This window comes from Camelina sativa, chromosome 15, assembly GCF_000633955.1.
Source record: "Camelina sativa cultivar DH55 chromosome 15, Cs, whole genome shotgun sequence".
Lineage (NCBI taxonomy): Eukaryota > Viridiplantae > Streptophyta > Magnoliopsida > Brassicales > Brassicaceae > Camelina > Camelina sativa.
Genome location: NC_025699.1, coordinates 15,356,476 through 15,383,068, shown reverse-complemented (window position 1 = coordinate 15,383,068; position 26,593 = coordinate 15,356,476). Strand labels below are relative to the sequence as shown.

General features: G+C 35.7%; 7 protein-coding genes across 8 annotated transcripts; 1 reads left to right on the top strand and 6 right to left on the bottom strand.

Annotated features, from left to right (window-relative positions):
- Positions 1,652-3,768, bottom strand: LOC104746866 (ribosome production factor 2 homolog). Its single transcript, XM_010468409.2, has 6 exons — positions 3,609-3,768; positions 3,243-3,446; positions 2,638-2,883; positions 2,301-2,543; positions 2,069-2,134; positions 1,652-1,992 (listed from the first exon to the last, which is right to left on the bottom strand). The coding sequence occupies exons 1-6, from the start codon at positions 3,675-3,677 to the stop codon at positions 1,879-1,881; spliced, it is 942 nt and encodes a 313-aa protein (XP_010466711.1). The 5' UTR covers positions 3,678-3,768; the 3' UTR covers positions 1,652-1,878.
- Positions 3,940-6,146, bottom strand: LOC104746865 (dual specificity protein phosphatase 1). 2 transcript variants are annotated; one of them, XM_019236906.1, is made up of 6 exons: positions 5,486-6,146; positions 5,249-5,330; positions 4,902-5,037; positions 4,672-4,792; positions 4,417-4,562; positions 3,940-4,162 (listed from the first exon to the last, which is right to left on the bottom strand). In XM_019236906.1, coding segments are annotated over exons 1-6 (522 nt in total). In that variant the 5' UTR covers positions 5,488-6,146; the 3' UTR covers positions 3,940-4,127. The 2 variants fall into 2 exon arrangements, with proteins under 2 accessions (XP_019092451.1, XP_010466710.1); XM_010468408.2 differs by having other exon boundaries at positions 5,162-5,330; positions 5,486-6,145.
- Positions 6,529-7,317, bottom strand: LOC104746864 (plant UBX domain-containing protein 12-like). The gene has a single exon (XM_010468406.2). The coding sequence runs from the start codon at positions 7,153-7,155 to the stop codon at positions 6,685-6,687; it is 471 nt and encodes a 156-aa protein (XP_010466708.1). The 5' UTR covers positions 7,156-7,317; the 3' UTR covers positions 6,529-6,684.
- Positions 8,224-9,022, top strand: LOC104746863. Its single transcript, XM_010468405.2, has one exon. The coding sequence runs from the start codon at positions 8,327-8,329 to the stop codon at positions 8,957-8,959; it is 633 nt and encodes a 210-aa protein (XP_010466707.1). The 5' UTR covers positions 8,224-8,326; the 3' UTR covers positions 8,960-9,022.
- Positions 10,281-12,379, bottom strand: LOC104746862 (endo-1,3;1,4-beta-D-glucanase). The gene is made up of 7 exons (XM_010468404.1): positions 12,148-12,379; positions 11,968-11,989; positions 11,556-11,682; positions 11,318-11,408; positions 11,090-11,179; positions 10,677-10,777; positions 10,281-10,608 (listed from the first exon to the last, which is right to left on the bottom strand). The coding sequence occupies exons 1-7, from the start codon at positions 12,293-12,295 to the stop codon at positions 10,462-10,464; spliced, it is 726 nt and encodes a 241-aa protein (XP_010466706.1). The 5' UTR covers positions 12,296-12,379; the 3' UTR covers positions 10,281-10,461.
- Positions 12,583-18,518, bottom strand: LOC104746860 (mediator of RNA polymerase II transcription subunit 33A). Its single transcript, XM_010468403.2, has 12 exons — positions 18,244-18,518; positions 17,905-18,015; positions 17,406-17,750; positions 16,994-17,313; positions 16,804-16,895; positions 16,167-16,479; positions 15,802-16,012; positions 15,352-15,466; positions 15,084-15,245; positions 14,339-14,996; positions 13,932-14,138; positions 12,583-13,781 (listed from the first exon to the last, which is right to left on the bottom strand). The coding sequence occupies exons 1-12, from the start codon at positions 18,516-18,518 to the stop codon at positions 12,661-12,663; spliced, it is 3,930 nt and encodes a 1,309-aa protein (XP_010466705.1). The 3' UTR covers positions 12,583-12,660.
- Positions 23,302-25,998, bottom strand: LOC104746859 (ribonucleoside-diphosphate reductase small chain A). Its single transcript, XM_010468402.2, has 9 exons — positions 25,721-25,998; positions 25,298-25,458; positions 25,130-25,178; positions 24,619-24,745; positions 24,435-24,500; positions 24,206-24,322; positions 23,931-24,093; positions 23,765-23,835; positions 23,302-23,663 (listed from the first exon to the last, which is right to left on the bottom strand). The coding sequence occupies exons 1-9, from the start codon at positions 25,887-25,889 to the stop codon at positions 23,549-23,551; spliced, it is 1,038 nt and encodes a 345-aa protein (XP_010466704.1). The 5' UTR covers positions 25,890-25,998; the 3' UTR covers positions 23,302-23,548.

The following is a 26,593-nucleotide window of genomic DNA, read 5'->3' as shown; positions in this document are numbered from 1 at the left end:
AGACTAGTAATGATTGCATAAGCCGTTGCTTATTGATGCTCTGAGCGTGCGGATTTGACATCACTAACGAGTCAAAAGTTACAATTTTGTTATATTGCTGAAACATGTGTGGGAATGGTGATAATGAATTGATGATAGCGATTCACTAGTACTAACCATTTGTTTAATACATGTCGACTGTGGAATTGTATTTTTGCAAGAGTTTTCCATGAACTAGTAATAGTTAATATGTATCTATTTCTTTTTGTCAACAAGCGTATACTACAAATTTTAGTGTTAGCCAATGATAATATTGATTCATTACTAGATGTGAATTTGGTTCGATCTGATTTCTTCTAGTTTCGAGTCTTTTGATAACCGGTTTGGACTCAACTTCAATGAATAGTTCGGATTGGATGATTAGTAGCAAAAACCAACTAGCCTTTTTTATTCCTTATGTTATAATGTGTGTGTTGTCATTGACTTCGATATGTTATAGACATAAACAGACGTACGTGCAATTGTTTTTGTCAACACGTAGAAAAATATTAACTAAATATGATTAAATCGGTGTATATTTTAATTGTCTTCAACGGTGATGGGTCAATTTGTTTCCTAGTGACCACCGACCGTCGGTACGTGCATGCATTTTGAGTCGCAACTTATAATCAAAATGAACTGTCTTTCTCTACGCGTATAAGAGAAATAACAATGTCCTAAACAGCATAATTAATGATTTTTTTTTTTTTTTTGGGTCACACAACATGTTGTCTCACTCTTCTGAATGTTTTTTTCTTCTCATTTTTTGCAAAAATTACTTTCAATTTAATATAAATACAAATCAAACCCACAAAACTTAATTTAACCTGCAACATAAGTCACATTTTTATTAGTGTTTAATGAAAGTTTTAATTTTAATCATTTTCTCTCTTTCCCTTCTCATTTCCCTCTGTTTATTCTGGTCATGCATAAAATATTAAGTGGTAGATGCAAGATGGAGTATATATTAACCAGGGATTTTACAAAATAATAATAATAATAATAATAATAATTAAACTTCTATTTTCTATGGTTTCAATTTCAAACGAATAACAATTAAAAAAACCCTAAAGAATAATGATGAAGATAAGTCCATAGGGGTAGGTTTCAATCATAGATAATCTATAAGCCAAGCCTAGTTTGGAAGATAAAGACATGTAACTGAATAAAAAGCTTAATTAGGTTCTTAAACTCAATATGTATCAGTCATTATCATTTAAAAGTTGGTAGGTAAATTTTACACCAATTTAATCATCATTTTAACAAATTTTTGGTCTACCATCCTACTCTATTATAGTTATATTCTGCCTAAATGTTTAATAATTAATTACAAGAACATAAGAATATTCATCTAAAAATGGGGAAGGGACGTGTTCATATCAGCCATTCTCTTTTTTTTACCTCTATTACCTAAAACTACAATTTATGAAAATAATGGTGAGTGAGTGTCTTTTCAATATGATGGTAAGAGAGACGATACTAATATCATTGTCTCACAAGACCATCTTTACTACTTCACTATTTTACTCATTGTATAATAAATTAATAACCAAATCAAAGACATTGTGTTTGTCAACCAGCAACACCAAAGCAAAACAAGATTACAGCTCTTTTAGGTAGAAGGAAACAGAGATAAGAAAGAAAGAAAAATTGTGTTTGATCTCATTTCTTAACTCATTTTTTCTTTCACAATTTTTGTTGACTGCAGAATTTAACAAAACAAAATTACCTTTAATAAAAATATCAGCGTATAAATTCTAATGGAAGAAAAAAAAAAGCCATGCCCACATTACTACAAAATCATTTCATCTTCCTCATAATGAAAACTGTTGATGCAGAGCCACGAGTGGTCTGGTGAAGTCACTCAGAAGACTTTTTCTTCTTTTTGGAATCAGTCTCTTCCTGAAGCTTCTTACTCTCTTTCCGCTCTCTTTTCAGTCCCTTGGATTTATCAGGCAAGTGCATCTCGCCAAGCTGCACAAAGATCGAAACAATCAGTTTCGGATGATAATAATAATAATAATCTGTATTTACTTTTGTTATTTCTTACCTTCTGATCAGGCATATAAATCTTCCCAATCTTTCCACGTACTGCATCTTGATCAACGTTTTTCTCCTGTACAAACAGAGATTGATTGATTAGTCATTAGTGTCTTTAGATTTTAAGGAAACATGAGATGAAGCTTTAGACATTTTTTATGTTTATGATTAGTCATTAGTGTCTTCAGATTTTAAGGAAACATGAGATGAAACTTTAGACATTTTTTTATGTTTATGATTACCTTCTTCTTAGGTTTATCCTTGGATGTCCTCATTGCTTCTTTCATTAAGCTTTCGTTAGGAAGACGATTACGCCTGATAACCAAGTCCATGGATGGACCGACTTCAACAAGCTCCATTCTAGGAACAATGGTCCCTGACCTTTTAAGCTTCAATGCACAATGAGTGAGGAAAACCTTCGTTGGGGATATAGCTGAACATACGTAAGCACGGTCTAATCCAGTAAGATTTAGATTATCCACAACCTGCAGACAAATAATTCCACTTCTTTCAAATTCTGTTATAAGCCAAAATATATAAAGAACCATAAAGCAGGCCAATAAGAATCAAACACTTCACCTCGCCACGAAACAGATCAGTCAAAACTTCTTTTAGATGCTTAAGCTCTGGTACATTCTCAAAACCTTCACCAGTAAAGCAAATGAAAGGCTTCGTTCCTTCGTGAGGTGCAAATTTCTTGTCATAGGAAAACGAAAGCAAAGATTTAAAGTTCTCAATCCCAACTTCTATAAGATCATAGACCTGGTGATCGTACATCCTCCCAAGTACAAGATTATCAGGTCTTTTCTTTGTGTGAGAGCCATACTGCAATATACACATTAACCAACGTTAGGACATACATCAAAAAGTTAGTTTGCAAATACATTTCCAAATGAATCCTTTAAGCCCGTCATTAAATCAGCCAATGACAGAACAAACAAGATAGCAGTAGGATGCCTTAAAAATGAAATCAAGATCACAGATTCACAGGATAACAATTTGATCTGCTATAATCAAGAATCAATATGATTACTTGAAAACTAACACTATCTAGCTAGAACAATATGACCATCTATATCAAACTCATAGACAAATAACATATCAATAATATCAAAGCAGAGATCTCCAGTAAGATACAACAGCTACCAATAGCTATTCAAATGGACTATGTAAACGAAACTTACCACAAAAATGCTACAATCTGTTTTCTGAGAGAAGAACTCTAAAGAGGTTTCACCACCACTCTCAAAAGGCCTAATATTCTCATTCCTCCTAGAGTATTTGATAGCACCTCCCTTCTTCAAACGATACAGTTCCATCAACACAGAGCTAACCGTAGCACTCGTCTTTGTTCCATGAAGTATCAACGTCTTCTTCCCAGTTTCAACCTACAAATTCCCAATATTAAAAAACAAACGAATCAGATACAAAAGCTTTCAACTTTGGAAAACCCATTAATCCCAATAAAGAGAGCTCTAGACATATAGATTCAACTTCGAAACAAAGGAATCAAAAGCAGAAGAAGAAGGAGAAAATAGGAGAAGTCTTACCAACTTAGGAGCTCGTTTCTCGAGTACACGTTTAGCTTTTCCAGTCTTCGGAGTTCGTATTTCCAACATGACTGATTAAATCGCCGGAAATTTTTCACAAGCGACGGCTCCGAATGTGAAAGAGGAAGAAGAGGAAGAGGTTTTTGCGATTAATTGATAATATGCAGTCTAGGGTTTTAGTGAGGCAACTTTTGGAGAATTCTAATTTGACCCCAAAAGTTATAAATGTTTTTATAATTCACCCCAATAGTTTAACAAGGTCCATGAATTATTTAACCTATACGGGCTCAAGTTAAGTAAGTAAGTAATGACGGCCCATGAAACATTTGGCTTTGCAAAAGATTTTTATTCTTCTCTTATTAATTTTGAGTTCACTTTTTACATTCATGATACATTGAAAAATTTGAAACTAGTGTTACTACATACATACATATAAACAAGGAGAAAACACAACAAAACATATGATGGTGCTTCCGTGTGAGATTTTTACAAGATTCCTTCCAAAGGTACGATAGGTCTTCATGCTTGACATTGAGCAATCCGTTCTTGCTTCCCTGTTTTATAGAGAGAAGGAAAGATGCATGTAAGAAGAAATATTATATACATGAACCGTCTTGTCCCCTCCACAACCACTTGCTTGCCCATCCCTCAAATGGTCAAATGGTACAAGTCAATGTAAAGAATCTCCAACTAAGATTCACCAAAGAGATCGTAACAACCTTACTTAAATAGTCTTATAGAACCTAAGATGTCTATAAGTGTATGGCTGTTGTATGCATATGAATTGAGAAACACAATCAAAGCATACCTTGCATAGACTTCTCTAGGTCTTGTAACTGTCTGATGAAACCGGCATTAGGACTTGCCACTGGTCTTTTGCTTTTAACGTGTTGCAATGCTTGATCTAATGTCATTCCGTGTTTCTTCATTAGGTATGCAACAACTATAGTGACACTGCAAGTAAAAAGGGGCAGAACATTCAGGCTAGGTTTTGAATTCTACTCTCCAGCAACAACGCGAAAGAGAAAACTGCTAAATATCAAAGAAACCAAACAAGAATGACCTCCGTGATTTGCCAACAAAGCAATGAACAAGAACACTACCGCCTTGTCTCTTGGCTTCATCAATGAAATCAACACACTCATCAAAGTATACTCCCAAATTTGTATCTTCCTTATCCACAACTATCACATATAATAAACAAACAAAGCCATTCCAACCCCAAAAATCAAAATCATGTTCTGTATTCAAGCAGATAACAAAGGTAAAAACCTTTTGATTATATGTTTATACCTCGAACAACCTTGTAAACAAAGTCATCAGGGTGAGCTGGTTTCAAAGAACTAGCAATAGTCAAGATATGTGTGACATTGTAATCTTTCAAAACATTCTTGTTACAAGCTGCTGCAACGGATCCAAGATAAAGACCCTGAAAAGATTAAAAATTCAACAAAGAAAAAAAAAAAAAAGATTTGATCTTTGAGAATGAACAATCATTGGTTGGTTCTTGCAGAGTTTATAAATTTGGGTAGAAGAATTGGTGGTAAGTAAACCTCTTCAATAAGAGATGGGACATTGTCTTCTTTACAGGTACGAGCATATTTAATAACACGAACAAGTGCTTGTATCTGATTCTTCACCTTTTCGTTATACTGATCTATTCCTCCTGGTATCAAAGAAGACGAAGACGAAGAAGGAGGTGATCCTCTGTCTCTAGAACTCCTGAAACAAAATCGAAATCATCAAAAATTGACTCTTGTACATCATTGCAAGAACCATGAATTGGGTATCGAACATAATCGAATCGGAATATGAATGATTACAACTAAGAATTAAGATCAAAAGATGAATAGAAGGAGAAGGAAGAAAGATCTTACATTTGAGAAAGAAGTGGAATACGAATTCGCCGAAGAAGAAAGAGATTACGAAAAAACGAAACTTTGAAAAAGGTTAAAGAGGAAATTGGAAACTGCAATGGTTGTCCAGGTTTTTTGGGGGAAGGAAGGACTCAGGCAGGAGAGGGAAGATGTGTGTTCTGTACTTCTGTTTAAAGAGGGGTTAAAAAGTAATATTTCCCTTCTTACAGGGAAATGTTTTAATTATTTATTTATTAAACAGGTCCCTAGAGGTGCTTTAAAAATTTGGGTTGTCGTGTGAATGTTTAGAATTTGGGCTTGTAGGCTTAGTTTGCTATTAGGCCCTCTAGATTACTTGACCCGAACTGAATAAAATTTTGAGGCAATGGTGTTGTGAATATGTTAGCTAAACTGTGAAGAAGCAAAGATGTGTTGAGGACTATGTACATTAACAAAAAGATCATCAACTAGTTACATTTCTCTTGATATTTTCAAGGTCATGTAGAAATACATATCAGCTTGGTTACCAAAAGTCCTGTATTTAACTTCGATGGACGATATAGTAAGAGCCGGCCCTAAAAATTTATGGGGTACAAGCAACAAAATAGCTATAGCTAGTTTTTCCGGTTTCAATCTAACTTTCTCAGTTTGATGCGCGGTTTGGTAATATTCGGTTGCATTATTTTTTCCCCACCTCTAGAAGTAACTTTGCCTTGAGAGTTGAACAAGAGACCTCGCCCGTGAAGTAAATCATCGAACCTATAATAATCCAACCAGTTGGGATAGAATCAATAGATTCCTTGTTTGGAATATGGGCTTTTCGTTTTGTCGACTTGGTTTTGCTACCAAGCAACAAGAGATATGACATTTCGTCACCCTCAAAACCCAAAAAAAAAAAAAAAGAAAACAAAGTGACTCAAAGAAACAAGATAACCAAAAAACTACACGTTCTTGATATGACATTGACTTGTAAAACAAACAGTGCTATCATCTAAAAGGAGCAGATTTGATTGGAAAATATATAAACAAGCGATTTCACTATTTCAACAAAATCAAGAATCCAATAAGAAGAAACCAAATCATTCCCCATGAAATTTTGCAATTTTCCAACAGAAACAAAACAAGAAATCGCTACAATTTTGGCTTTTTTTTTTCTTTTTTTTTTGTTGCTAATTACAGATCCAAGTAAAAAAGAACCCAAACAACCATCAATCATCACTTCAGACCCAAGTAACGGAAACAACAGAATTGGCAAGCCCAGATTGTTCAAAAGTAGTATTAGATCCATAATGAAGAGTCTTGTAATCCCCAGGAAACGCTTGGATCAGCTTAAACAGCTTCCTCTCCGATTCATCAATCTGCGAATTACAATACGACCAAAGAAGCTGAACCGATTCACTCTTCAAGAAACTCCTCTGCGTTATCCTCCCGTCTGGTAACCGAACGCGGATTCTGCACAAAACGCTTTGATCGAAATCGCGATTCGTCGGTTCTTCGGGTAAGTTAGGGAATCCGAAATACGCGTTTGATGACGAAGATGAAGACGACGTCGTAGACTCCTCCGATTCTTCTTTTTCTTCTTCTTGTTCATCGCGTTTGGTGCGTTTGATCCTTCGCAAAGACTCGATCTCTAGTGAAGCCATGTCCACGAACGGTGATAATTTCTCCATCATCGATTGACACTCAAGCATCGTTTGATTGAAATCGATGACTGATTGATTTTGTGTGTGAGAGTGGATTTTTTAAAACCCTAATTTTGTTCTCATAGTTGAGTCCGATGATTTTGTGAATTTGTGAGACCTTTCACCTTTGATTTATAGATACGAGAGAGAGAGAGAGTCAGAGAGGTATGAAGATTTTTTCTGATATTTTCCTTTTCTAGCCCCGGCTCCTAAACCGAATTAAACCAGAACTAACCAATGAATTATTATAAACTTCAGAACCGAGAGAACCGAACATTAAATAGACAAATCTTTTCTTTTCTCAATTCATTCATTTGAGGTAATGCTAGAGTCTCTTCAAATTGCTTCACGAGTGCTGGTGCGGTCCAATGATCAATTTCAGCTCCTAATATATATAGCAATTGGAGCCTTCTCACCTGCAGAAAACAACCAAAGACTATGAAAAGTAAAGCAACCGGAACCGGACCAATCAAAAGTGTTTCTATGTCTATAAATGTGTGAAGCATGAGCCCTGCTGATTTGAATACAAAACAATCAACATCTGCTTAAGTTAGTGGATCGATGTTGTAAACTATAAAGCCACAATGGTTATCTAATCTTGGTGATATGAGTTACGAAATTAATCTTATAGGTGAATTCTCTAAATGTTACAAAGAATCGCCCCAACACATCCCTGCAGCTCCAATCTCTGTTATGCCCTTGCCTATTTCTTTGACCTTCTGCTTTATTCCATTTTCTACTACCTGTGTGATTCAGAGTTCTGGGAGTACAAGTGTATACACTCAATGTAGTGAAACGTAACCTCATTGAAGTCCATTATAGGCCTGCAAAAACATATACAATCTTTAATACTCAAAATGATTTTCATATATATCTAACAAGTAACAACCCATAAACCATAGGAAACCTAATTTGGTTTAAGTTCGTATAACGAGATATTTTTTACCAACAAGCAAAAAGGAAATCTAAGAAATAAATATATTAATTAGTGAACTTTAATAAAAGGAAATTAACTTTAACGCGTTTAGGAGTCAGAACAAATTTCATAAACAGAGGTTTGCTTCTATAACACAACACACAGTCTCATATCTTTTACGAATCATCTTTGACTCTGTCTCTAAGTTTTCCTTTTCTGATTTCTGTCTCTGAGTTTTATTTTCCTGATTTCTTCACTCCGACAATGGATACTGAATCATTCAGACTCGATGTTAATCTAGCCGTTACGTCTCAAGATCCGTCGTTAGGGTTATTAAGCACGGTGAAAATCACTGTAAAGAGAGGGTACTTCGAGGAGTTTATCATAGAGAAGAACGATGATGATCATCATGATAGCATCAAGAGTGTCGGATCTTACCGGGATTCTCCACCAGGTCCAGACTCAAAATTCATTCTGAAACTCCGAACATTCGAGCCTAAGGACGTCTATCGAACCCTCCATAGCCAACTCCACGATAAACTCTTGTCCGAATACATAGCTGATGAGATTGTTGTCCAAGCCCTACGACAAAGAAGCAAAAGTTCTAACTTGCCATTGACACAACAACAACCTTTATTCATGAAAGGCACTGTCAAACTGACACAGAAGGTGTACAACGTTGTGCGTCGCAACTCTGCTCTGTCTCTGTCGGCAACAGATTTGACGACTTGTGCCATCTGTTTGGAAGATCTGGATCTGTCTAGAACCGAGGACTACTGCCACGTGCCTAACTGCTCCCATTGTTATCATGAAGAATGTCTCAATAAGTGGGTAGATCGATCTAATGGCACATGCCCTCTCTGTCGCCAACTATTTGACGAACCAGAGTCTAATTAGGGTTTCAAAACTTGTTTTATTATCTTGTGGTAGTCTTAATGATTTGCTAATTTGTGTTTTGTTTTTTTTTTTTTGTATGTAATGGGTATTGATACTGTTTTTGTTGTCAACATGAAATGCAATTTGGTTTAATGAAATTCAGATTCTCAAGTTCAAGTTTGATTCTACAGTATGCAAACACAAAAACACTGACTTAAAAAACCAAATTTAATTTCAGATAAAAGTAGCAACTTTGAAGTTTTGAAGTTTGCTTACCAAATTGAAGGAAACAATCCAACACCAAAGTTTCAGAATTGAACTAGACGTGATCCTAGGTTCTGGATATTGAAACATCTCTCAAATCAAATCACCAGACAATACTAATGATGACTCTTTATCTACGGATTAACCAAACTCGAGATGACTTTTAGATAAGATCAAAAAGCTCGACGTGCTTGAAGTGATACTCATCGATTGTCGAGTATATCAGACCATGTCCTTCCAGTGATTGAATAACGCCCCTATAAACACACCAGAAAGAAAACAAAGCAAACTCATGAAATCAACAACTCTAAAAAGTAAAGAGAGATAGATGTTATAAGAAGAAAGGAGAAAAGAGCGTACTCTAGTTTGTTCTTTGGTATCTTCAATTGCTGAGCAATTTCATCAATGTGTATCCCCTGTTGTCTTGCTCTGCAACGAACAAATAACAATTTATCAGACAGACTTTAGGTGGTGCAGTGTGCACAGCAGATTCAAAGTCACATTCAAGCATAATGAGTTTTGTTTCCAAGTGGTGCAAGGTAAAGCAAACTCAAACTCACGTGCATCAACAATGATATTTTAAGCAAGCAAATCATATGCCATGAAGGAAACCAAAAAAAAAGAATACTTGATGAATCTCAACGTACAGGGTTCAATGGTGCTGCCTGGTTTGTGTTTGATCCACCTTGAAACGTGGTGTTAACCGATTGAGTGACATCACCAACTTGTTGGAATCAGGAGAGCCGGAGACGTAAGCATCAATCCCACCAACCGTCTCGACATGACCAGATCCGGAGACCGGGTTAAGAGTTGGCGGGTTTTCACAGCACTGAAGTCCCGACATGTGTTCTACAGAAATCAGAGAGATGGGACCAAACCAAACCAAACTCACTCATACGTTTTCTTTTGAATTGTTGTGACTACGTACATTACATAATGGAGACTTTTCTCAAGTACTCTGTCTTCTACCAAAATAACATAAACATACATCTTTTTCTTCTGTTACTTCTTTCGTGGAAGACTTTGATTTTGATAAACTTGATGTTTGATAAATTTTTGGCTTTTTGCTAACATGATGAGAAAGGGAAAAAGTTTTGCCATCATATTAAAATCATTAAACAAGGACCAAATCTCACAACATGGAAATATGCTACAAAAGCCAATAGACAAATAGAGAGTAGTAAGAACACCAACCAAGAGTTTTGCTTTGTCTCTCTTTTCATTATTTGCATATTTGAACATTACAAAACCTTTCTTTCTCAATTCATTTTGAGGTAAGTCACAAACCAGTCAAGCATCTCCTTGTGAGCTTCGTCTGCAGCTTTAACCGCCTCTGGTTCATCGATCTTGTACCTAACTGTCCAACCGTGTGATACTTTCGGGAATATCTTCACATAACTATACACCTACAAAATCCGTTTAACGTTATAGATAGGCGATAAAACTGTTGAGTTGCAGTGCTGAAGAAGCTTACCTCGGGTTTGGAAGCTAGACTCTCCTCAAATTGCTTCACGAGTGCTGGTGGGGACAAATTATCAAACTCAGCTCCTAATATAGCAATTGGAGCCTTCACAACTGCAGCAAACCGTGAAATTGGTAAAAGGATGGCAAAGACTGGTAAAAGTAAAGCAACAGACCAATCACACAGTTTCTAAATTTGCAAATACGAAATCATATTCTTTACTGTAATGACAAAACAATAGTTATTCAGCTTCCTTTCAAACTACTCCCAAAGGTTGTGGATCTATGCAACAATGATTATCTTATCCTACAGACTGGCTAAATGCTATGAAGCATTAGGCGAGGCATGTCAATTAATCTTTCTTGGATTATGTGTGGGATCAAGATAGAAGTATGTCGATATATCGAAGTACTAAAGTCGCTTACCCTTGATATCATCAACTGTGACAAAAGAAGGATGAAGCAAAACAGCTGCTTGAATAAGCTCTACTTTAGACAGTTCCACCACTACTTTTGCTGAAGATCAATAACACAAGAGAGAAAAGTAATATCAATTAGCCATTTCCAACTCTTACTAGCAGAAAGAGAATGTCAAAAATTTCTCAGCATAGATAAATTTGGGAGAAATGCGCCACAACGAGAAAAAAAACTAACCTCCCCAACACATTCCTGCAGCTCCAATGGCAGTTATGCCTTTGTTCTTTATGGCTTCAAGTAATGGTTTAGTTTCTTCAAAACCCTTATCCTGGAAAAAAGAGAATATGAACTCTATCAAAACAACAGAACAAGAAGACATAAAACCAAGCCGAACTTGCGAACAATGATCTTGTGGTTGCACAAAGAAGAGTTGAGAGAATGGAGAAATAAATTATGATAAGGAGGAGGAACAAACACAGCCATGGTCTTTGATCCAAACTTGGATGGGTCTCTCCTGGTTAGATGGATCATAAGGATCTCCACAAAAGTAGTCAGGAACTACAACATAGAATCCAGAAGCCGCAACCTTATCCGCAAGCGCCCTTAGTCATACAATTTAAGAATTTACACTTTATCAAATGAGAAGCAAACAATGCAATCAAAGCAATGATTCAAAGTAAACATCTAGATCTTATCAAATGAGGTCAGAAAAAATAAGTCAACATAATGCAAAACCAACCAAACTATTTGCAGACACATTAGCAAAATCTAACTAGACTACTAAAACCATTTAATTCCTTTCAAGCAACAAACCCAAATTAGAAAGTTTCCATCTTCAATTCAATGGTCAAATCGATGAAGAGGGAAGAAAGAATGTGTAGTAGTACCTCAAGTTTGGAGCTTCATAACCTGAAGGACAAAAACGAAACTGAAGTTATAGAATACACAGATGACATGATCAAATCAACAAAAGGATCCAAAAAGGGGAAAAACAAAAACCCTAATTACTCGATGATCATGTCTTTGACTAAAACAAACAACATAGCAAGAAAGGAGAAGTAATTTACCATAAACATCAGAAACGAGGATCACACAGAGCTTGGAATCGGGAGAGCCGGAGACGTAAGCATCCAGTCCACCCAGCTTCTCGACGTTACCCGACCCGGAAACCGGGTTAAGTGTCGGCGGGTTTTCGCAGCACTGAGGTCCCGACATGAGTTCGTCGTTCTTTAGAAAAACAGAGAGATAAGACAAAAACACAATAGAAACAAAAAACCAAACCAAACTCAACCATACGTTTGACTTAAATAGTGGAAAATGATTTATATCTGACGGTTACGAATACTATGGTTATCGATCCAACGGTCTATATTAGTAGTACTTAAAGAAAAAAGAAAAAAAATCTTATTTTCTATACAAGATTTGTCTTTTTCCTTTTTTGGTTCTCTCTATACATGCGTGATAGATTTGTGTACACTAAAGCTAGAGAACACAAGGCCAAGAACAAGGAAGAAAACACTAAATCATCTAATCAAAGCAACTATCTGAAATCTGGAGAGATCAAAATTTTTAATAAACTGTTAACGCAAATGAATAATGAAATCAGCGGCATAATCCATTGTTCTGAGACCTCCCAAGGAGAGTAATACAATCGCTAGTTCGTCTTTTCCCCACTGTCTTAGTCCATTGCTCAGACTTTTCAACACTTCTGTGTCGATCTCTGCCACCCAAAGCGGCAAACAGCTCACCAACAGACTCACCACACCGGAAATATAAGTCCGCCAAGTTGCTGTCTCGCATCCCACTGATATTTTCCCGTCTAAGGCACTCGCGATGAACTCCAAGTGGCTTCCCAAGATTGCTTGGCGGCGGCGTTTTGATGCAGATGATCTCGAGTCCACTCCCCAAGCAAATGCTCCACATAGGACCACAAAGTAAGCAAGGGCATGGCCTCTAAGCTCCGCAACTAGACCCGATGGTCCTCGTTCTCGGTCTGACTTGTCAGTTGATAGAAACCAAGACGGAATGTTTTCTTTGATGAGTAGATGGACTACACCTAAGCCACCGGTTAGCCATACCAACGAGGCACTAAGTGAAGCAGCAAGCTTGACTTGAGTCATTGCTGTTGCTAGAGAACTTTGGCCGTATCTTGTTCCGTTCTTCACTGTCTTCAGCCTTTCCAGCTTTTCCATTGAGAGCCGGTTCTGGGCAATATCCTCCACTGAATGTATCAGGATAGAAAAAATCTCTTCTGAGACAGAAACAGTATCTCTGAGAGCACGATACATACGGAGGTAGAGGATCCCTGGTGCTACAGGTGAGATCCCGCCATAGAAATGAGAGCCAAATCCATGGCCAAGAAGAGCTCCGACGCCACCATCATTTGACATCGGGGCAACATTCAATCCGAGAGTGGCACTGAAGCAGTTCCTGAGGAGCTGAATCACAGCGTCTTGATTGTGAAGGAAGACGGTGCGAGAGGCAGAGAAAACAAGGAAATCGAACCAACGTTTCGCCTTTTGAGTCCATAATGAAGCTACAATGGGCATGCAAGGCCAAGGGCAGCCTGCAGCCAAGCACTCCAGAGCTGGGCCAGCCAGGTTGAGAAACCGTTCTGAGGCTTTGTCGATTTTGTAAGTAATGGTTAGACTTACAAAGGCGGCTAAAGGCAAAGGAAGCGTTGCAGGAGAACTCCCTCCAGCTACAACACAGCAAGAATCAACCATAAGTTCAAAAGAAAAATTTAACACATTTTAGTAAAGACAGGTAAAACTTATGATAGAGAGAGAACTATAGAGAGATGTAAGCCAAACAAACAAACTCCACGTTTAAACAGGTTGAATAGTTTTACCAGGAGCAAGGCTAGGGATATCAACGCCTGTTGTAGCAAGAATTTTCTTTATAAATTCCTCAACATTGGATAGATTTGTAGCTGGACTTGGCCAATCCACGCCATTCATGAATACTGGCTTCCAAACACTTCTACTCACCTCAGCTGAGAAATAGCTCACTATCGTTGCTAATGATGCCGGGAGAAAATCTGCCAAGTCTTTCAGCCCTGAAAGACAAATACACGTAAACAAAATCACTGTAAGAAAAACATATGATATAACAACTGATCAACACAATCAGACATCTCTCATTAGCATTCAGAGTTGCCAAAGGTCATATAGGCAGATGTTATTGCACATGACTACACAGTCTTTTTTTTCTCTCTCTCTCTCTCTGGTGAAACAAAAGAAAGCACGAGAAACAAACCTGTAGCTAACTCACGAGGAGAGAGCTTTCCATGAGTACAAGCTGTCAAAGCAGCATCTACAACATATGGAACAGCTTTGAGGATATCCCAGGCAGGAAACTCAGGTCTTGGATTGCTATCTTCACTTGCAGCTCCTGATGAACTGCTCGTGCCCGAATTAACTGGATTTAAAGTCTGACTGCCTCTGACTTTTCTGAATACCATGCTGAGAAGTGCTTCAACTATCTGATGAACGGGAGATCCATGTGTTAGTCCAGATAATGTGGCAGCAATGCATCTCTGTTGCTGCCTGTACCAGATTTTCAGCTTGGGGAACGACTCAACAAACACGGGCTGGCAAGATGCTGCCCTTGCAACTTCTGAAAGTCTCTTTCTGTTTCGGTCTCTATTAAGGGTCTCCGAGGAAACAAGATAAGAATTACGCACTAAAAGAAGATGTTCGAGAGTGAGTTGGGAGCCAACTGTGGGCACATCTCCTACGCCATGCTCAATAGGAGGATGATTGAATCTCCAAAGCTTTAAAAGAAGAGTGAATGCATTTGAGAAAACAGAATAGGCTGATATTTCTTCTCCAGAAGGCAGAGTCCATGATACACTCGGGGTGTAAGATCCAAACTCTTCACAGATTGGCATTAGTGAGCAAGCAAGTTGTGGAACCTATAATATAGCCATCAAAATCGTACATTACATCTTGCAGCAAATTCAGTATTAAGTTTAAAAAACTTAGAAGCATAATTTACATACCATGCCATGTAAAGAGAAAATCTGAATGCTGTCCACAGATCCTATCCCAACAATAACAACATTCAGCATACAGGCATAAGCGATCAAATGACTTTCAGCCCTGGAATAATCTGCTGAAACGGGTGGAGATAGTAATCTTGTAAGAAATTCAACAGTGTGTTCCTGTACATTGAAGAAAAAGAGATGAAGCAAACATATATGTTCAGCTGAATTTTTCACTGGTGGAGGTAAATTCATCCAAATTTTCACTGGTGGATGTAGTGCTAACCTGTATGTTCCAACCCCGTGTAAGAGACGCCCCGCAAAGAACTGTAGCAGCAGATATCTTCTCATCATCCGATCCTTTGACTGCAACCTCATATAGTTTCTCGAGATCTGCTAAGCTTCCATCAAATCCATGAGCTATTTCAGTTGCTATACTCTCGGTAAATTAAAAAAAGAACATTACCTGGCTAAGAAAGAAAAAGGAATAACTGAAGAAGATGCAGAACTTAAGTCAAACTAAAATGCAACCACTATTCTCATTGTGGCAACCTTGGGTCAAGGAAATGTGTTGTAAGAGTTATAGGTTCCTTAGGTTAGTAGATTTACGATTTTGGAACTTCGCAGCTTAATCTTTTCATACTTTAAATTACAACTGATCATATGATTTGGAGGGAAGACTATGTGCAGATAATCGAGCAACCAAATACAAAAAGAAAATAGCAACTCATTCTACCTTGAAGCAGGAACAGAAACTAATGCATTCACCATTGCAGCATCGAGTGGGGCGCCTTTCAGAAATGACGACCAGCAGGGTACTTCATTGGGCAGACTATGAGGTATTTGGTTGAATTGGCCACTAACATAGCCAGGCCACGAATAGGCCGACGTATCCAGTATGTTTCTTGCAATACAAGCCTCAACTATCAGGTGACGCATGTTTCCAGCTACGGTATTTCCATAAAATATGTTAGGCAAGGAAGAGATCCATAATATCAACAAATGACGACAATCAAGCGGCACTAATAATGAAGCATACAAAGACAAACAAATTGAATTGGTTTAACTTCAAGTTAACATAGCAAATTTTGATTAACTTACAGCAGTTCATAGGCATGTCCTTCATATTTATGACATCAGAACATGGCTTTCCAACATTGCCACCTTCCAAAAACAAGATTGCCTTTGTGGCAGCCTTGTTGGCAGCGGAAACAACGCAGTTGGGAGGAGCCAGCAATCCGGGGAACTCACCGAGTACCTGCAAACTTGTAACAAGATCATCTCGGAGCTTTTCCATGACAGATACGTATTTCCCCTCTTCAATAAGGTTTGCGACCACAAGAGGCACAATACATAATGACATGCACAGCCTTGTGTCCAGTCGGGGAATAGGTCCTTCAATAGGATCCCTTTCCTAGCAATAAAGAATGACAAGAAAATCAGAACAGCCATTGGATACTAAAAAACAGACCTTATCATGGATAACACACTAACAACCAAATATTATAGCTTTCGGTTGAGCCTCGTGAACTCAAGAGAAAGTGTGTTCTGATACGGTCTTAGGAATTATACCAGTCAATCTTGACAACAAAATGAATAGAGCCAAATAACAGAACCAATCTCAAAAACACATGGTGCACGTAAAACTTGCAAACAAGAGCAAAAGCGCTTTTCTGGTGACCAGGACCAGGTAATGGTGAAATCACAAAGAGTAGGAGTAGTAAGAGATTAGTCCAACCCTTTGAACAAGTCGGAGAGCTGCTATCCAAAGACCCAAGAAAGTGTCATGCCAAGTGCTCCCATTAATTTCTTTAAGTGTTTTAGCTAGACCTGAAAATTTGATATTCTTGAGTCATTTCATTATATATTTGAGATAGATTTTCTTTGGTTAAAGCCACAAGTGAAAGAAGATGGAGTCTGCAAATTACCGGTAATGATTTCAATCGCACTAGTTGGGTTTACTTGATATCCATCCATAGCATCTTCAAATACTAGATCAAGAGGAAGCCAAAGCGAAGAGAGACTTGCTCCATGGCATAAGCCAGCAAAGGAAGAGAGAGAACCAAAATCCACAATAGCATTGGATTTCCGTGGTAAAGTCACTTTGCTGTCAGAAGAATACCCAAATCTTCTATTCGAAATCAACTGCAATAGATCCCCAGAATTTAGAACCTTTGAATTCTTTAAAGCCGATGAATTTTCTCCAAGCAGCTGCACTTTCTGGACAAATTGATGCCAATTCGAAGCCCTGATAGCAAACATTTAAAAGAAAAACACTTTACAATAGAGAAACTACTCCAAACTTCAACGTAGATTTCAGATTAACTATATGATGCATACCTGTTTGAAGATACCAAATATAGCAATCTAGAGATCACTGTATTTCGAAGGAACTCCGTAATCATCTCAATAGCCATGATAGTATTCAAACTCCGTAACTTCTCAAGAGATCCAGTCTTTCCATTATACCTCTCAGGAGCATCAATTTCCATGTCTTGAGACTTGACTAGCCACTGAGAGCTCGAGTCTTGGCTTAGCTCTAGCAAACCTTCATCACTTAAGGTCGCATCTAACAACTGTGACACCATCTTAAAGACGAATTCTACTAAAAGCACACCAGGTTTGCTTGTTTCTGTATCAAATAACTCTGAAAGACGAAGAATTCTTGCTACCGATATCATAACCCTGTACAAAAGAAGACTTAAACATAAATACCAAGAAAACAACAATGCAACTATTCCTACAAGTCCCCCAGATCAAACAAAATTGTAAAGTTTTAATTCAACAGAGCCAAACAAAATTAAATGAAACAGTTAAAAGTATCTCAACAAAAACTCACTTCTGGTAGTGAGGTCCGCTAATATGATCTTTAATAGTAAACATATTTCTCTTGAGCAGCTCCAGGTAAATCCTATAAGCCGCTAGTTGCGTAGACCGGTTTGGAACAACTCTGCACAGAACAAAATCAAACATGACACTACAATAAGATAAAACGCAATAAAAGATCTGCAATATGAAATGAACCAATCTAAGATCCATCAAATAACATCGTAGAGATTCCCAAATCTTACTTAAAAAAAAAATCCAAATTACGAAACAAATCGTAAATACATAGAACCCTAGATTTCAGAAAACAACGAATCCAAAATAATTAAAAAAAAGATTAGGATTGAGAGACCTGTCAGCGAGAAGAGAAAGAACAACGAGAGGAGAAACAAGGTTCAAGGCCATAGCTCTTTCGAGAAACTTCCAGAGAATAGGAACGTTGTTATCCCAACAAATGTAGGAAACAATCACATCCGCAAGCTCCGTCGAAGGCAACTCAACAGCGAAGAATTTCAAATTGGACGAAAGCTGATTAGCCCAAAGACGAGGATCGACGCTGTTTCCTTGAGCCACCTTCGTCAGCTCAATCACACGATCCCAGACGGTTCTCCGTCCAGGAATCACCATTTTCTCCGTTCAAATCACGACGACGACGAAGGATGAAGGAGGAAGAAGGAAGAAGGAAGAAGGAAGGAGAAGAGGGCGGGTTAAAGAAACAGGGGCTCTTCAGATTTTGATTTGGCGTGTGCGTTTTTTTGGTGTTTGTAAAAGTGACTGTGTGTGCGTTTTGCAAAATGACTGAATAGTCCCTCCCTCCCTTGTGATAGAGAAAGAGATTGGATTGGATTAGTGCGCGTGTGTGTGAATGTCCCGAGACGGGAATTATGAGAAACGTCAAAAGAGTTCACATTGTCCCAAATCTATATTATGCACTCTTTTTGTGAATTTTGTGTGTTTAATAGTATTATAATATAAACAACTTTTGTGGTGTTGTTTAATTAAATTTGTACAGTATATATTATAAAAGTTGAAACTATCACCAATTTTTGAATTTTTATTTATTTAAATAGTTTCTTGGTCAAAAATTTTATCCAGTTTTATCAATAATAGACTACAAATGGATGAATGTTTAGCATGACTATTGTAGACGTTTTAACGTTTGGTACCAGAAATTACGGGTTTTTGTTAAAAACTTCCGTTTTATCAAAAATGGATGTTTATCATAAATATCGTACCACAGTTCAATTCTCTATAGAAGAAATAATATTTGTTGTATCTTTATTCTCATAAATTATGGGTTTCCTCGGAACTATTAAATCGTAACTATGAATTCGGGTAGAAATCGGTGGACTACTTCAGTTTGAAAGAGCTATAGAACGAGATCAAAGTTTGGTGTGGATCTAGTACGAGGTGATAGTTCCAAGGGAAAAATAGAACATCTTTCTTTTTATCAAAAAAATATCTTTATAATATATATATATATATATGTTCTAAATTAATATTATTGGAACATATTTCTTTAATTTATTGAGTGATACTTTATCGATATGCTAATTGATCCCAAAAAGAAATATTTGGGACTAAGAATTATTGACTTTCCCAAATTTATCTAATGGAAAAAAAACAATCATGATATAAACACTAATTAGATAGATGGTGGAAAGAGGTGAGTTACAAAGCCATGATTTCCAAGTAAGACTTTTGGGGCATATTTTGCATGAAAGACTTAATGCAAGAAGAGCTTTTAGGTAATAACGCAACAGAATTCCATTTTAGTCAAATATTCCAGCTTTGGTTATAAGTCTAATGGGTAAACATTACCATTTCTTGCCAAGAAAAAAACATTACCATGTTCTGTAGATCCTAGTTTTCAACGCATGATATAATCACACATTTCTAATTCTAAACTGATAAAGATGGGTTAACAAAATTAACAAAAAAAAAATAGGATTGGTTACAAATATATTTGAAATAAAGTACTGATGTTTGAATTGGTTGTTTTCTATATAGAAATAAATCAGTACTTTCATAACTACTACTAAAATAAATATTTTACCAAAAATATCATAAATAGTTTTATTTTTTAAATACAATTATTTTTTTTTTCCATACAAAACTAGAACTAAACTTTCAACAATCAAAATTGAACCCTAGATCCTAAACATTTAGTTCCGATATCAAAATGAAATCTCATTTCCTAAACGCTAGACATGACTCCCTAAAAACTAGTACTTTCTTTATTTCATGAAAAGTGTAATTCTGACACATTTTACACAAATTAAGGCCTTGAATGTTTTGTAGATTTTGATAGAGATTTTGGTTTTTGTTTTTCAAAAATTCATTTTTGTACCAATCAAGATTTTAAGATTTTGGTTTTCTTAAAATTTAGGGAAACTATTTTTCCATAGTCTTCCATTTTCTAGATTTTTAGTTATCCTACAATTTAGGAAATCTGTTTTTTGCTTTTTTACATTAATTTTTCTCAAAAACTAGAAACCATTTTTTTGAGATTTTTCATAAAAAGAACTAATGGCAAAATCTAAAAACAAAATTTGAAATTTAAAAATTTAAAATAAATCCAAAAACTAATTAAAAAAATAGCATCCATTCATGGCCTAAGAAAAGTTTGAATTATACATATTTTCCCTATTTAATAAGTGGTTAATGATTTAAATTCAATGAAATGAGTTTTGGGTTTAGGGGTAAATTAGAATATTTAGCATTAAAAACACATTGGAAATATATAATGATTATCTTTGTGAAACAAATATTTTTTTTTAAATGACATTCTTTGTGAAATAGAGGAAGTATATCTCAAAACTAAAATAGTCAACCAGACCCCAAAAAAAGAAGTCTATACTTTTTATAAATCAACTTTTTTGTTTGTATTATTTTTTGAAAATAAAAAAATTTATGGTATTTTAAAAAATAAAATTGAAAGTGTGATATTTTGAAGAATTGCTCTGAATAAAATGCATTTTGATCAACAGTTTTACGAGAATTGGCCGATGAATAGAAATAGTAAAAATTTCTTGTGATACCATGCATATACATAAAACTTTATAAAAAGGTGTCACTGACTCTATCTACTTCTACTATATTATTATTTTTGGATATGGCAAAATTAAAACTAGATAGAAAGTACAAAAGATGCGGAACCTACGAAGTTGGTGAATTGAAGAACACGATTAAATGATGGATGACCCACATGAATCCAGCTTTTACATTCTCTTTAGTCTATAAACAAATGAGGCAAGATCCAAAACATGGTGTGTTTAAATTGGAATTCTCAAAGAACTACTTACATAGGACGACGAAATTTAGTGAAGAGGTTGGCCAATTAATTTCATACTTATATGTCATTATTTTTTAATAACCACACTAACTACCATAAATTAGTTGTAGTGCGCCATCATTTATATATAAAAATAAAATAAAAAATTAGTAGGAACATGAGTCTTGTGTAGAATTTACACAATATTTTTCAAAAAATAGACATGAAATTGTAGTATTTTCCTTTTTTTTTTCTATATATCACCTAAAACAATTGTATATATAATCAAATAAATGCAAAATAGGATAATATTAAGAGGAAAAGGTGAAATGATAATTGGTTTTAGTGGTTAGGAGTAGGTGGAGATGATGCTAGTGGAGGTTGAGGATGGTCCATCACCAGTTTCTAGTCGAAAATAAAAGTCGTACCGTTCGCTTTAATCAATGGACATCTCGAATTGAGATGTATGTAGCATGTATCTAGCTTTTGTGATATTTTATCATCTATATACACTGATAGTGCAAAGTTTTGTTTATTGCGTTCGAAAATTCTCTGATCCACAAACTACAATTATATATATTTGGTTTCACGATTCACAAAAAAAAAAATGAATTTGCAAATAATATTATTAAAGATTTGGATGCGTATGTATGCTTGTTGTAAAAGTTTAATATTACATGTTCTATAGAATGAGAATTGTTGCGGAAGGAACAACAGTGAACTTTTCAAGTTGAACAAATGAAATGATCTACATCTTAAATCATTCTTATAATTAATGATTTAAAGACTTCTAGCTAGAAAGATGCTAATCAAGGTTTTGATCAAGAAATGACAGCTTACTAAATCATAATTCAAATAACATGTTGGCCAAAAACAAAACACGATATTAACATGATTCATATATCAATTAGGCAAGTCTCCAATTAAAACCGTTACGTAAAAAACATAAGTGGAGAAGAGATCGAACCCAAAACAAAAAGTCCCTTTTTATTCTGTTAAATTTTAAGTTGCAGTTTGGTTGATGTCTCCTTCAAGTAAGAATCATATATTGGTTGGTGAACACAAACACTATTTCACTTAGTGGCGCAAGTCATTTGTTTCTCAGTCCAGTTGTCTGAAAACGACAACGTTTGTGGTTTCAGATTTTGACTGCGCACCTTCTTTATCTTCACACCAAATCCATCATTTTTTCTTTGTACTTGTCCCCATCATCCAAGTTATATCCATTGCTAATCTGTACGTTATAATACATTTCTTTTTTACGTTTTGGTTTTTTTACGGTAATATATGAAAAGTTAGTTGGACCAAAAAACGTCTAGATTAAGTTCCGGTGGTAGCAACTAGCAAATATGGTCGAGTATGAGTAATTTGGATAGTCGATTTACATACTGTATTTTTTTTTTGTTGTTTCTTGGTCGTGCTTAAGCCTGGCCAGTGGCCTACTAACCGAAATCGAAGAATCGTATCGATCTAATAAACGAGAATTGAACCGAATCAGAACAAATAAAATACTCGAACGAATCCTAAATTTATAGAGTATACCTAAAAAATTGGAATCAAATCCCATTTAAACCGAAAAGAAAATGGATATTCAAAAATACAATTATATATTCAAAGCGGTAATTATAAACCGAAAAACCTAATATTATAATTATAAATTCGAATATATCAATTATATTTTTTCTATGCAAAAATGATATCTGATCACAGCTTTATCCGTTATTTTCAATCAGTCTGACAATTTCTATTAATTAAATCCAAAATATTTGGGTTATTTTTTTTGGATCTATGAGGTAATAAACAATGATAAACAAAAACTCAAAGAAGAAAAAGTTTGGTCAAGTGGGAGGTTTAAAATGATGTCAATGAGTTTGTGGAGTTACTCAAAAGTACAGCTGAGCCGCACCATATATTATTAAATTTCATGTTTCTCCAACGAATTGGATGGAGTGTGTTTTTTTTTAGCTTAAAGAGTTGTTGGTGCTGCTACGTTAATTTAACTATATTATTAATTTCTTTCATATCACATGTTTAACTAGACACGTATGGTTGGCTTCTTGCGTTTAAAGTCATAACTTGCTGATTGCGACTATTTTTATCATTTCTTTAATTCAGATATTTATAAGAAACTAGTACTATATGATTAAGATTAACTAACATGGTAATTGCTAATATTACACAGTAGAGAAGACACAAGTGATGGTGCACCAAAAACAAAAAAAAACATCCATTGCTATGTGAAGCCAAAACATATGTAACTAAATGTGAATATATGGCCTCTTCTATTACTACTACTACTCTGGTTTTGGGCTACAAAGAATGAGAGTGACTCCATAAATAATCTAACTTGATGAGCCCTTCCAGATTTCAATGGCTGATTCATTCAAAAGTCCTCCTCAGTTGTGAATTCGTAGTTCTTACTTCCATTTTGGAGGTTCGACATAACCGATGCCTTCTGATACTCTCCCACTCTCTTCTCAAAGAAGTTTGTCTTCCCTCTGCAAATTTTATCACAAACGTACAAAAACAATCAATGAAGAGAAGACCGTTCTTGAAGCTATCTTGGCAAATCAAAACTAGTGATATATCGACTACTTACTGCAGAGATATGAACTCCATCCAGTCAAATGGGTTTTCTGCTTTGTATCTCCTTTCACACCCCAATGTAACCTACAAAAAAAAAAACAAGAAAAAGACAAATCCATGGGTTAGATGAAAAATCTAATTCATGTTTCAAAATGCTGAAAACATTTGATTTCCTTTACCAGAAGACGGTCTGCAACAAATTGTATGTACTGACTCATGAGGTTTGAGTTCATTCCTATCAGATCACATGGAAGAGCCTTGCAGACAAACTCTGTCTCGATTTCTACTGCCTCATGAACAATCTGATAAACTTTCTCCAACGGAAGCTGCTTTTGCATCAAACTGCACAAAGTATGATAATCAGTAAATGGATACAAACCTATTGTTCACGAAGCAGTGGAATTTGAGACAGAGTTTGCAACATTTTGCCTTATAGTGACACATTGGGTTTTACCTGTACAAGAGACAAGCAAAGTCACAGTGTAGTCCCTCGTCTCTCGATATAAGCTCGTTTGAGAAGGTCAAACCAGGCATAAGACCCCTCTTCTTAAGCCAGAAGATGGCACAGAAGCTGCCCAAACACACATGAATGCTTATACACGAGAGCTGACATATATACGATATGTTCTCTATGCCAATGATTCCAATTCCAAGGATGTTATGCAACAACTAAAGAAACATACCTTCCTGAGAAGAATATTCCTTCTACACATGCAAACGCAACCAGTCTCACAGCAAATGACATAGGACTGCAGACAATGGTTGGTACACAGTCAAATATTACAATTAGGCACAAGAAAATGTGTCTCTTCAACCAAATAGAGAATATTAAGTCTGTCCATACTAACTCAAACAACAAATGGGTACCTTTGAATCCAATCTAAACACCATTGTGCCTTCTTGGAAATACAAGGAATGGTCTCAATAGCATTGAACAATCTATCCTTCTCCTTTGGATCCTTTATATAAGTCTCCAGAAGTAAGCTGTACATCTCTGATGTATGTCATACGCAAATATATCTCGAATCAGTCTTAAATGGTAGACAAAGAAAGAAATTAACAAGATCATAGTCCTATTGAAGAATATTCAGTTAAAATTAGAATAAAAACAAAACCCTTCAAGCTTCAAGCTCCTCTTGGTTACTGGTTTACAAGTCTGATGGCTTGATCCTAAGATGTTTATGTTCATTCACAATGACCTAAGCTAATAGTAAATGGAATCTTACAACGTAGTGATTCCTATATAGATTTTATCTGTTTAGAGTCTCGATTTGGTCTTTCCCTTAGGGACCAAAACTAAAAACGTTTAAGATTATGCAGGTTTATACAAAAAAAATCTAGAGTAGCACTTAAAACGTTTTCACTAACAAAGCCATACCCGAATGAATGTTCTCCATGGCAATTTGAAACCCATAGAAAGCGCGAGCCTGAAAAATTCAGAGAATTTACTGTCTCAAAATCAAACAGCAGGTGTTGGCTTCAAGATTATCAAACAAGAAGCGCAAAATTAATCTTTAAAGGAAGGATTTTTCTACACTCAACTCACCTCAGGAACTTGGACATCATTCAAGAATCTAGCAGCCAAATTCTCCAAAACAATCCCATCTGATGCAGCGAAAAACGCCAGAACATGAGTAATAAAGTGTTTCTCCGATACCGACAAGGCTTCCCATTGTTGCACATCAGTCGAAAGATCAACCTCTTCAGCTACAATCCATTCACAACCAGAATTGCTAATGATATAAGCAGAAAACAGAACACTCTACCACACACATAAAAATGTCAAATTCACATCCTCTGAATCAAAATTTAGAAGCACAAAACATAATCAATGTAATACACTCCATCCACCACATCTATTTTATTACCAAGTAACGCAAAATATTACAATCCTATAACACAAAGTCGAAGACTTAATTTATATAATAAGTACAATCCGAAGTCAAGGAATAGAGAGAACAAAACGAACCAGTCCAGAAACTAGCCTCAGCCTTCTTATACATCTCCCAAATCGATTTGTACCTAATGGGAAACATAGTAAACCTCTGGTTCTGCGCCATCAAAAGCGGCTCTTTCGATTCTTCATCTTCTTCCTCCGTTTCTCTTCTTTGACTATCCTTCAACGAACCCATTATCATTAACTAACTCCTCTCTCAATTTCAAGGGTTCTTTTTATTTTCTATCTCTCGATATGTGGAGAAACAGAGGATTAGGTATACTGTAGATAGATGGGAACAAAATAAAATCGAAAACCCTAAACAAAAACCCTTGGAAACCGACAAAACAAAAAAAAACAAAAAAAAAAATGGTTTTGTCTATACGCCTCCTCGTGATCTTCCGACGTGATTTTCAAGGCAACGGTTGAATAATGAAAAAAAAAATACTTATCTTGTTAACCACACAAAAACAAAAACAAAAACAAAAACAAAAAAAAGGATAATCAGTGGAAGCCACGTAAATAAGAACTTGTCCACTATTTTACTAACAAAACATTTTTAGATTTTATACGGTGTTGGAATACAATTCAATATATTCAATACAATCTAGTAATGATATTATTTCTCATTAGTAGAGAAAATAGTTTTTTTTTTTTGTAAGTTAAATCTCTTGATTGACTATGAGATTTACATTTGACTGATTAGAATTAACCTATAAACCTAATCACATAGCAAATGTCTAAACCAAAAAGAAAAAAATCATTTTGATAAATTAGAAATTTAAAACCTGTTTAGCAAATTTATTCTGAAATACTACATGACAGTAAATAATAAATATAAACATATATGGTGATATAACATTGGAAAAGTTAATATGCCAATATTATTTTTGTCGCAAATCAGAA

Bases quoted from the DNA above. Each gene is read 5' to 3' on its own strand.
- LOC104746866 (XM_010468409.2), bottom strand. From the start codon at position 3,677: ATGTTGGAAATACGAACTCCGAAGACTGGAAAAGCTAAACGTGTACTC. The intron at 3,447-3,608 runs GTAAGACTTCTC...GGGAATTTGTAG, and splicing joins AGAAACGAGCTCCTAAGTTG to GTTGAAACTGGGAAGAAGAC. The intron at 1,993-2,068 runs GTAAGAAATAAC...ATCTTTGTGCAG, and splicing joins TTTATATGCCTGATCAGAAG to CTTGGCGAGATGCACTTGCC.
- LOC104746865 (XM_010468408.2), bottom strand. The intron at 4,563-4,671 runs GTCATTCTTGTT...TTTTACTTGCAG, and splicing joins TTTGTTGGCAAATCACGGAG to TGTCACTATAGTTGTTGCAT. The intron at 4,163-4,416 runs GTATGCTTTGAT...TCTATAAAACAG, and splicing joins CCTAGAGAAGTCTATGCAAG to GGAAGCAAGAACGGATTGCT.
- LOC104746864 (XM_010468406.2), bottom strand. From the start codon at position 7,155: ATGCTTGAGTGTCAATCGATGATGGAGAAATTATCACCGTTCGTGGAC.
- LOC104746863 (XM_010468405.2), top strand. From the start codon at position 8,327: ATGGATACTGAATCATTCAGACTCGATGTTAATCTAGCCGTTACGTCT.
- LOC104746862 (XM_010468404.1), bottom strand. From the start codon at position 12,295: ATGTCGGGACCTCAGTGCTGCGAAAACCCGCCGACACTTAACCCGGTT. The intron at 11,683-11,967 runs GTACTACTACAC...TGTATGACTAAG, and splicing joins TATGAAGCTCCAAACTTGAG to GGCGCTTGCGGATAAGGTTG. The intron at 11,409-11,555 runs GTTTGTTCCTCC...TCTTTTTTCCAG, and splicing joins GGATCAAAGACCATGGCTGT to GATAAGGGTTTTGAAGAAAC.
- LOC104746860 (XM_010468403.2), bottom strand. From the start codon at position 18,518: ATGGTGATTCCTGGACGGAGAACCGTCTGGGATCGTGTGATTGAGCTG. The intron at 14,997-15,083 runs GTATGTAAATTA...GCTATATTATAG, and splicing joins TTTTCTCTTTACATGGCATG to GTTCCACAACTTGCTTGCTC. The intron at 13,782-13,931 runs GTAAAACTATTC...GCTGTGTTGTAG, and splicing joins TATCCCTAGCCTTGCTCCTG to CTGGAGGGAGTTCTCCTGCA.
- LOC104746859 (XM_010468402.2), bottom strand. From the start codon at position 25,889: ATGATAATGGGTTCGTTGAAGGATAGTCAAAGAAGAGAAACGGAGGAA. The intron at 25,179-25,297 runs GTGAGTTGAGTG...TGAATTTTTCAG, and splicing joins ATGATGTCCAAGTTCCTGAG to GCTCGCGCTTTCTATGGGTT. The intron at 23,836-23,930 runs GTAAAGGAAATC...TTTTTTTTGTAG, and splicing joins TTGTTGCAGACCGTCTTCTG to GTTACATTGGGGTGTGAAAG.